This window comes from Pistacia vera, unplaced genomic scaffold, assembly GCF_008641045.1.
Source record: "Pistacia vera cultivar Batoury unplaced genomic scaffold, PisVer_v2 Contig878, whole genome shotgun sequence".
NCBI lineage: Eukaryota > Viridiplantae > Streptophyta > Magnoliopsida > Sapindales > Anacardiaceae > Pistacia > Pistacia vera.
Genome location: NW_022196754.1, coordinates 401966 through 412516, shown reverse-complemented (window position 1 = coordinate 412516; position 10551 = coordinate 401966). Strand labels below are relative to the sequence as shown.

General features: G+C 34.5%; 2 protein-coding genes across 2 annotated transcripts; one reads left to right on the top strand and one right to left on the bottom strand.

Moving 5' to 3' along the window:
• The first annotated feature begins 2155 nt into the window (after positions 1–2155).
• Positions 2156–3955, top strand: LOC116119223 (cinnamyl alcohol dehydrogenase 1-like). The gene is made up of 5 exons (XM_031405161.1): positions 2156–2230; positions 2353–2466; positions 2594–2821; positions 2964–3403; positions 3482–3955. The coding sequence occupies exons 2-5, from the start codon at positions 2441–2443 to the stop codon at positions 3682–3684; spliced, it is 897 nt and encodes a 298-aa protein (XP_031261021.1). The 5' UTR covers positions 2156–2230; positions 2353–2440; the 3' UTR covers positions 3685–3955.
• A 1079-nt stretch (positions 3956–5034) lies between these two features.
• Positions 5035–10333, bottom strand: LOC116119236 (protein unc-50 homolog). The gene is made up of 10 exons (XM_031405174.1): positions 10075–10333; positions 9517–9584; positions 8853–8878; positions 8230–8320; positions 7710–7805; positions 6962–7030; positions 6693–6751; positions 6487–6609; positions 5646–5717; positions 5035–5571 (listed from the first exon to the last, which is right to left on the bottom strand). Exons 1-10 carry the CDS (start codon positions 10165–10167, stop codon positions 5507–5509), a joined length of 762 nt encoding a protein of 253 aa, XP_031261034.1. The 5' UTR covers positions 10168–10333; the 3' UTR covers positions 5035–5506.
• Positions 10334–10551: the final 218 nt, after the last annotated feature.

Genomic DNA, 10551 nt, shown 5'->3' with positions numbered 1-10551 from the left:
ACCTCTCCCAATATGAAAAGTCCATTATTGCCGACTCTTTGGCTGGATTCTTCGTAATCTTTCTGCACTTGGGAACGTACGTGTGCATAAAACAAATCAGCCATGGCCACAGAATAAAGTGTGAACAGTGACAAGCATTTACTTAATTTGTTTTAAACGTCTGGGAAGTCTCTAGCAAGTAGAAATTCTGTGGTCCGAATTGGAAGCAGTGTCTTTAATTATAGTTGAAGCATTTCAATTTTCTTTTGTCTTTTTCATCATTTCCAGCTTCAAAATGGCCACCATTGAGCTAGTAAGGATTTCCATCAAAATTTAAGTTGATCCAATAATTTTGCGTTTATAAAATTAATATTCAGTCAGATTTTTTGGTTTTTTAAAGAAACTAACCTTTTCTCCTTTAACAAATAATTATGTCCATTTTCTACCATATTTTTTAAGAGAAAAAGGTAGCTGTCAAAATAAATAAATAAAACGAAAGTTGCGTTACGTAACAAAAAGTAAAAGTTAAGAATGAAGCTGCTACTTATAATCTTATGAACCTTTCGGAATCCTTTAATTAAAAAAAAAAAAAAAAAAAGGGAGAACAACTTACACATACCCAAGGTTTACCATAATAACAAATTAGTACCTAAAAGGTTTTGAAACGACAAATAGATACGTTCCGTCATATTCTGTTAATGATTTATGTTTATTAATAGTGAAAAGACTAAAATGCCCTTAAAAGTTTGAATATTAGTTTTTTATAAATTTAAAAATTTCTAAAAACCCCCTAGGTTTACAAATTTAACTAAATAACCCAATATATAAAATTTTTGTAAAATAACAAAAACACCCCCAGCACCGCAGTGCCAGATTTCGGCCACCACGGCCAGAATCTGGCGGGAAAGTTGCATTACGACACAGACCCGTCGGATCTGTGTCATAACGCGGCGATCTGGTTTTTTTTGGCCAGATCCGTGGCAGATCTGGTCGGAAAAGGCCAAATCTACGGCTAGATCTAGCCGTAGATCTGGCCTTTTCGGCCAGATCTGGCTGGAAAAGGCAAGATCGGCACGTTACGACACAGATCCGACGGGTCTGTGTCGTAACGCAACTTTCCGGCCAGATTCCGGCTGTGGTGGCCGGAATCTGGCACTGCGGGTGACGGGGGTGTTTTTGTTATTTTACAAAAATTTTATATATTGGGGTATTTAGTTAAATTTGTAAACCTAGGGGGTTTTTTAGATATTTTTAAATTTATAAAAAACTAAAATTCAAACTTTTAGGGGTATTTTAGTCTTTTCACTATTAATAAACAGAAATCACTAACAGAATATGACAGAAGGTACCTCTTTGTTATTTCAAAATCTTTTAGGTATCAACTTATCGTTCTGAAAAACCTTGGGTATGCACAAGTCGTTCGGCCAACAAAAATTTCACAATCTTTACCGCTAATCCAATTAAATTTGAAATGCATGCAAGGACAGTTGAATATTTTGCAATGAAAAGTTTGTTACCAGAGCATCTTATCAAGAAAGTGATAGTTGACAAAATTCCAAAACTTTTGGTGATTTAACAAAATAATCATTACTTTAAGTTAAAATTGCTACCTAGCTTTCTCTAGATCAACCTATATAAACATCATCTTAGTCTAACAAGGGCTATCGCATTAAAAAAAAAAAAATAAATAAATAAAAAATAATAATAATAATAATAAACACTTTTGTACAATAGTGGATATATTCTCCCAGCCACTGACATAGTACTATTAGAGTAGATGTCTTGAAGCTAATCAAATTTTGTAATTGACTTTTGTTTTATATCATGTTTATCTATTAATAAAAGATATTTTCTATATCTGTTTTTCATATTTACAAATATGTTATGATATATGTCTTTAGAATGATAAAACTATGGTAAAAGAATCTAGTGTATTTTAAATTTTGATTGTGAGGACCTTATAAGCATATGAGGTGATCATTCTAGAAACGTCTACAGTCTTAGTATTATTCTGACTAATGGCACATATAATACCCTAACCCTAAAAGAAAAACCTAATTTTCATAATTCTCAAATCAATCTAGCAATTAACTTTTCCTCTTAATCTTTTGGTGTCTTCGAGTGGACGAGCTCGTGCAATCCTACGTTTAAATTGATTTATAGAAAAACAAATTANGAATTTAAGAGAAACAACGGGATGGGCAGCAAGAGACCCATCTGGGGTCCTCTCACCTTATACTTATGCTCTTAAGTACTTAAAATCTTTTACATTTCTCTCCTTTGAATATGGAATTGTCTTTCTTAATTAACTATATGCGTTAATGATAGCTTTATATTTTTAATCTCTCTGTCTGAACCAAAAAAAAAATACAGCGAGACGGGGCGAGAAGATGTTTATATCAAGGTTCTATACTGTGGAGTTTGCCACACGGATATCCATCAAACCAGAAATGAACTTGGAATGATACGTTATCCCGTTGTTCCTGGGTATCCTTTATTTTACATAGGATGACATTATCTTAATATCTCTGATGAATACTTTTTGACGTCCATTCTATCTTATTTTTTTCATTATTTCTATATTTTGTTTCTTGTGTTGAATTATATTTAATAGGCATGAAGTGATTGGCGAGGTGGTCGAGGTGGGATCAGAAGTGACTAAATTTAGAGCAGGAGACACTGTTGGAGTTGGATATGTTGTGGGGTGCTGCAGAAGTTGCGAACCGTGCAATTCCAACAATGAACAATACTGCAACAAGAAAGTCTTTTCCTACGGCGATGTTTACCCCAATGGCCAGCCTACCCAGGGCGGCTTTGCTGCTGCCATGGTGGTTGATCAGAAGTAATAAAACCTACTTTGTTTAAATTCCATGCTACATATACATTTCTTTACTAGAGTTACCAAATTTACCATGTATGCATTTGACAAAACTTATACTTTTAACAAAATTAGTGACGTTTGGTTCTTGTTGATTGACTTACAGATTTGTGGTTACAATACCAGATGGTATGGTATTGGAGCAGGCGGCACCGCTTTTATGCGCCGGAATAACGGTGTACAGCCCACTGAGTCACTTCGGATTGAAACAAAGTGGACTAAGAGGAGGAATATTAGGGCTTGGAGGAGTAGGACACATGGGGGTCAAGATAGCAAAAGCAATGGGACACCATGTCACTGTGATTAGCTCTTCTGATAAGAAAAGAACAGAGGTTCTGGATCATCTAGGTGCTGATCGATACCTGGTCAGCTCGGACCCAACTCAAATGCAAGAAGCAGCTGACTCACTTGACTATATAATCGATACTGTGCCTGTGTTTCACCCTCTTGAGCCTTACCTAGAAATGTTGAAACTTGATGGGAAGTTGATAATGATGGGTGCCATTAACACACCCCTGCAGTTTGCTTCTCCTATGGTTTTGCTCGGTGAGTTTTCTTTAAACAGATATTAAACATAAACGTGATTAAAACTAGTTAAGAAATAATTAAATTGTTTTTGTTTAGGGAGGAAAACGATCACAGGGAGCTTCATAGGAAGTGTAAAGGAGACAGAGGAGATGCTTGAGTTCTGTAAAGAGAAGGGACTGTCGTCCATGATTGAAGTGATAAAGATGGATTATATAAACACAGCATTTGAGAGGCTTGAGAAAAATGATGTTAAATATAGGTTTGTTGTGGATGTTGCAGGCAGCAATCTTAGTCCTTAGAAAAGTTCCATTTATAGAACCCTCAAAATTCAACTCAACACCATGAATAATATATGTATGCTTTAGGGTTAAATTTGTGTTTTTCATTTTAAAAATGAATGAGAGCCTTAAAATCTGTAACAAATTATACGTGGTATTCGAAGATGAACAAGATTGTCAATTGTCTAACCATCTGCTTGTGGTTCCAGGAAGAGGCTAAGTTATTATGTATGCTAAGGGTGAAGGGATGTTTTATGTATGAGAAATGTTAAGTGTTTTACATCAATCTTCTTGTTCTTTTCACAAATCAGTGGTGTGGTAGTTGCCACATCAATTTGTACAAAGACTCTTTGTAAGAGTATTTGTACATCTAGAATTTCTCTTTATGTTTTGTTATTAAATAAAGATGATGTACAAGTGATTGTAATTTTCTCATAAATGTCTTTTTTTATATTTTTATGCGCTACAAATAGGGATCAAATAAAGAGATCGATAATCGGTTATATAATCAATGTTTTAAAACTCGAATCGATTCGACTGGTTCAATCGGGACCTGGGGCCTTCACCGGGTTGGGTTAACAATTTTCTTATTCACCAAAAACCTTAAAATTGGGACGGTGATCAACAAACAATTGAAGGTTGGGATGTTAGAACTTTTGAAGAGGAATGATTGATAAGTGCAATGGTGGTGATGGAGGTGATTTCTAGTGAGTGAATCGACCGAAAATCGAAAAAAAAAATCCGCAGCACAACAGTCGACAATTGGCGAGGCAAACGGAGGCGGGGTGAAATGGGTTTTGAGTAAGAGGCTAAAGAGAGTATTTTCGTGGTGATGGGAAGGCATTGTATTTTCATGGTGATGGGGAGGATAGTCAACGCTAACAGTAGTGAGATATGACCAAAATCGATTGAGTAGTTTTTCTAGAGAATGGCTAAGGGGATGATTAGGATTGCATTTAATGTGTCACCACCACAACTAGTCAACCACCAATTTGTATTTGGAGTGTGTTTACTAAATTTCAAACCGATAGGAACTTGAGTAATTTTTAGGGATGTATTTGCTGAATTTTAAACTTTTGACCACTCAGTTTGACCAACCAATCAAACCAGTTAAACTGGTCAACCCGCAAAGTTGCCGGATTTCACCACGGGTTGGTTATTAAACCACTGATATAACTTAAGAATAACACGTATGAAAAACTCACCCATGAATCCATGATAAGAACGAACTTACGTGTCGGTCCAGTTTATAGGAGTTTACTTATTGTAATACCTTCCTTAACTTTCCAATACTTGGAAATTGAAATACAACAATTCTCTTCTACTTAAGGTCCCGCTCCTAATATTTAAACACATTCAAGTACCTTTCTATACAGGCAAATCCTAATTTTCCAGGAATCAACTGTTCATCACACCGAAAAATTGATACATTCCGCACATGCAACCCCACAAATTCCAAGATTTAGCCAATACATGTAACTTCCAGACATGGGAGGGAAATTAATAAAAAATAAATAAAAAATAAAAATCTGTACTGATTTTCCAGGAAGACAACATGATGTATTGATGAAAATGGCATGGGTCAAAATCATTACATTCTACTAATCCATTTGATCAAATTTTATGTTGATCACTGAAAAATCACTTTACCCTGAGCTCAATTGGTTCTGATCTTCCATTCACTGTCAGCGGGACTACAAAAGGCAAGAATAATACCATATTGTGATAGTGCCCTGCCTTCCCTTCTATATGTATATGAACCATCAAGCCATCTAGTGTTGATGCAGTCCTCAAATTTTTCACCACCTCATTATGTGCTATCCGAAGTGTTAATCCTTAGGAATCATAACCTCTGACTAAAGTACATATTCATAAAGTATCTCGAAGGATTGAAGCCACTTAAAATCACTGCAAAGCAAATTCAAGTTCAGATGCAAAGATCCCAAACCTAAGACACAATCAGTAGCAGCTTTGAAACTTACGAATTGGAGAAAGGACGATAAAAACACCGATTGGATATAGGAAAAACGTGGTCCTCTCCAGAAATGGCAATACTGCAGCATAATACTAGTTGTTAGTATATCAATTTATAACTGAAATCCACTAGCTGTCATCTACCATTCAACCCCTATATGAACTTCGGATTTATATCAGAGGCTTTGCAATCACAAATATATTCAGTGATATTTCTCTTATCAAATTTATGATCAAAAAGATGATAATAAAAATTCCATTCAGTGAAGTTTATCACAACTGAAAGAGCAAATAAACCAAAAGGACACATATAAAGCTGACTACAATTGGTTGGAACCACATGCTAAATTAAGTTGCGTTCAATTATGGATTTCACTCAACACGAAAAATTGATTGAAGTAGATAAATAAATCATTGATTTACACTTTGGGACTACAACTCTAATTCCTAAATACAGATTTCACGAATGACTAACCACAAAGGCTAGCACCTCTGCCACATCAACTTCCTCGCATCACTCCCTCAACAAACCAAAATAAATAATTAAATAAATTTTCAAAAAGAAAGTAATGTATGTACTCAATGTTTGGATATTCATTCATCCAAAAACAATTCTTGTCTGAGGATCTCAGCCTAAAAGAGACAAGAATTTCGTGGCCATACCCCACAAAAAGATTTCATGCGGATTAATAATGCAGGAAATCAGATATTTGGACAGCATCAAGAAGATGATTCTCAATATCATACATCCTAATAAGCCAAGCATCTCTCATGCACCGCATGGCCCCAAGCATCACTCCTCACTTATTTGCAAAGAAAAGCAATATAATAAATAATATATAAGCTTACCATCATAACCTAAGAAGTTGAGATAATGATAGTAACAAGCAGCCACCATGAAAAGCAGATTTGACAGTAATACAGGAATGAAACCATGAGCTACCAATAGGGGTGACAGAAAATAATGTATAACTGCCACAAAAAAAGAAATCAATCACATTATTGCATAAAGTAAGGTTGTAAGAAAAGGAACAAATTGAGAACATGGGAATTACCATAAAGCATAACAAACAATGGGAAGAAAGAATTGCAGTGCACATCGAATGCATACAGCCTTCAATCCAAACAAAATCACAGTCAGCACCCAAACAAATGAATCAGATTGTATATACGCAGAATAAGAATAAACCTGATTTCTACACACACGGAAATAAACCATAAACACAAATAACACAGGAATTTCTATTTATAACATTCACAAACAGCCCATATACACATACAAATTTGAAACTGGTAAATTGAAAGTAAAAGTTTCCTGACTTGCCATTCAACTCGTTGCTCAACCACATGACTGTTTGGAGACTCTTCCCGAAGATAAGAATTTGTCAGGAACCTGCATGGAAGCAGAGAATGGATTTCAGTGCTTCACTGATTTACATGTACATACAATGTAGTAACTCTACTCAAACAACTTCTCATCCAGAAAAAAATGAAAAAATCATGAAATAAAAGAAGCATATAAGTATAGAAACTGATGATGAGAAATGTAAATTTTAGAGAAAAAAAAAAAAAAAAAAAAAAAAAACCCATATTAACCAGGATCTTCAAAAAATTCAAGCAGGTTAAACTCAATATTGTGAAATTCACTAAAGTGAAAAAGAATCCTCAGGATGCCCAATAACAAATTTCAGCACAATCAGGATCATAATAAAGAAAATTTCCAGTATCCTACTTAGGTCTCACCCCTTTTAGTATTAGCAATGTACACATAGAATCCTTATTATCAACATTTTAATCAGTGACAGGCATTAACGGGATGCAGTTCAGTGGATTGGGAAGTTTTTTTTTTTTTTTTCAGTTTGGTTTCAGTTAATTAGATTTTGGAAACCATGCAAAACTGCGTTGGGATTTTACCAAGAGCAAAAAAAAATATTCTACTGCTACCACCACTAAGCTGCAGTATTCTACATTTTACTACCACACTAGCCACCAAGCTTCAAGCATCATAAAGCTTAAAATTGAAGGGCAGCCTAAAAGATAATCAAATATCCTATATATACAGTAGTTCTTACCAACAACAAGTGGCTAGAACTGCTCCCATAATCAGAAAATGGAAAAGCAAAACTGAAATTACAACAAAAACAGCATGTGTGGCACTGTGGTCGTACCTGAAAGTAAAAGAAGACAGCCTGGTGAGATTATCTGACTGGAAAACTCAAAAAAAATAGCACATACTCGAATGGCCTCGAACTAAACTAAAAGATATATTGAGCATATTATAGAATGGATCACCACAACACTAAAACTAGGAAATAGTTAGATTGTCCAAGCTGCAGCATTCATCATGCTTATGCATATAAAAATCACAAATTAATCTACAAAAAGCACCCCAGCAACCAAGGAATTCATAGAAGGATCTTCCTTGGAAAGTAGATGACAACTAATAAATTTTGCATTAATTATTCAACCTCAGAATTTGTTTTGCCTTTTCGTAATATTGGTTGGTAAAATAAAATTTAAGCTCTATGCACTCCACCCCACCCCTATACAAACATTAAAACTGCCCATCCAGGATATACATTACAAACTTACGCAGCACAATATGCCATGGTTGCAACTAACAAAAGGAGGCTGCAGATTACAACAAAGGCAGGATCGTCTCGAGCCCATTGATTCTTAGTTTCTGAAATCAAAAACAGAAAAGAATTCTCAGTTACATTGTCGTTAATGGTGTCCTAAGTATACATAAATAACTGACTTTATTCAAGTTTTATTCAATATAAGAACAGTTAAAAATGTTAAAATGTCTCTTATCTACCAATTTTCATAATATCAGTGAAAGTTGTTAGGTGTCAGGTTTGTGCAAATGTAAAATGACATTACTACAAAATGTGACTAAACAGCTAACCGTCCTCTAAAATCTTTTTCATATTTAACTATCTTGGCTTCGGGACCTTCAAAACAGACCACTCTTATTGAATCATAAGCCTGCTATTTGCACAAAGGTGCATATTACAAATTATAGACTCTAGAAAATATATTCTGTAAAACCAGATGCTAAAGGTAAAAGATAAGATTACATGAACACTATGGCAACACTATCACGAATTTTAAGATATAAAGTAAAAAAAAAAAAAAAAAAAAAAAAAAAAAAAAACCCTCCAACCATACCATACAAAACTGAAGAAAAATTCGTTAACACCAAAGGCACTTACGTTTATGATACTTGGTGTGCTGATAGCTGTAGTGATCACACAGTTCCACATGCAAAATGAAGAATTACAACAATTAGAACATTGCTAGCCATCAAAATCAAAACACTCTTTGTGCAAACTTAATCCAGATAAGTCCAACTAAAATAAACCTTCTCTACTATTTCCCCAGGCATTATCCAGCACAACCCTAGTGCAAAAAGTAAATAAAGCCATTCAATATAGTTGCTAATAGTTTCATCTGTTAAACAAGATCAAGTTCATGCCTAACCTCCCATTCCAGTAGTAATCACCATATAAAGAAAAATAATTCAGGTCACAGACGAAAAATTGACAAAATATTGAGCAGAGCATAAGATAATTCAAATTATCTCATTACAAAGATGCCGCAAATTTTGTACATAAAATAACAGTCATGAATGTTAGCCTGCACACCAAGGACAATTCATGGTTACAACTCTTAATTCATTCCTTCAGCAGCAATATTTAGGATTCATACTGAACTAATTTTACATTCACACTTTCACATTCAAGAAAACCATTATGTATTCTAAAATTGTGGACAGACCAATAAATAAGTTGACAACTGCAGGCATAGATCAGGCGATGACAATAAAGAATACATTACAACAATGATGATTCAGGTGGTTTGAAGTCTGATACTCACACAACTTTTGGTGAAGTGCAAAGATGAAGCATTTGCCAGAAAGTATATTCAACATCCATTTGTTGCCACTACAATGAACCAAAAAAAAAAAAAGAAACATAGTTAAATCATAATACTAACATTTCAACATGCAAGAAGCAATCTTTCTTCAGCTTCCATTAAATATACATTATTTGAGATAATTGGTGTCTCTACCAAAATAACAAATCTAATAACCACATCAGGATGATTCACAACAAAAGCGTGTAGACCACGAATCAAAATTGAACTATGGAGCTCCACAACATCTGAAAAAATTTGTTTGAGTCAAACCTCTAACAAAATAACGTCATACAAAATATTCACATCTAATACAATTTTTCATCATATTAACAAATTAACATGTCATAATTAAACAACAACACATTGAACCCTAAACAAAGTAAAATATATATGGATCAAATTAAAGTAGAATGCTCTAACAATCATATAAGTTTAATCGTAAATTGATCGAATCAGAGAGTTTGGTGTGAAATGAAAGAGATCAGATCCACAAATTAAGAAATTTATTGAGAGGACCTTGATGATTCGACGGAGGTACTGAGGGAGCATGGAGTTTGATCGTGACGTGGCGGACGAAGAGCGCCCTTTAGAACCTGAAATTGGCAGCATCTCTTCTCTCTGTAAAGCTCTTTCGCTGTTTGTTAGCTTCTTAGTCGTCAATTTTAAATTTGACTTTGATAGGAGATCTGAGCGAGTTTTTTTTTTTTTTTTTTCTTTCTTTCTTTTTTTTTTTAAATCTTTTTTCTATTTTGTTCAGTCTCCCTGTATCAGTTCAGATGTGAAGAAGCAAACGTAGAAACAATGACGACTCCTCTTTTAGCGATTTGCGTTATTGGACTTGATTGGCTCAGGCTCCCATACAGGGCTCAAATCATAAACGCGGACGCAAAACCCAACTTTTTTTGTATGATTCCATTTGGGTGTTCCTCAATTTAGTATTGCAATGCATCATAAACTGCACTAAGAAGGTTATTATTTCTTTTTTTTTCTTTT

Excerpts from the sequence above, each read along its gene's own strand:
- LOC116119223 (XM_031405161.1), top strand. The coding sequence starts at position 2,441 with ATGATACGTTATCCCGTTGTTCCTGG. Across the intron at positions 2,822-2,963 it reads GCCATGGTGGTTGATCAGAA|ATTTGTGGTTACAATACCAG; the intron begins GTAATAAAACCT and ends ATTGACTTACAG. Across the intron at positions 3,404-3,481 it reads TTCTCCTATGGTTTTGCTCG|GGAGGAAAACGATCACAGGG; the intron begins GTGAGTTTTCTT and ends GTTTTTGTTTAG.
- LOC116119236 (XM_031405174.1), bottom strand. The coding sequence starts at position 10,167 with ATGCTGCCAATTTCAGGTTCTAAAGGGCGCTCTTCGTCCGCCACGTCA. Across the intron at positions 7,806-8,229 it reads ACCATGGCATATTGTGCTGC|GTACGACCACAGTGCCACAC; the intron begins GTAAGTTTGTAA and ends TTTTACTTTCAG. Across the intron at positions 6,610-6,692 it reads ATTGTTTGTTATGCTTTATG|TTATACATTATTTTCTGTCA; the intron begins GTAATTCCCATG and ends TTTTTGTGGCAG.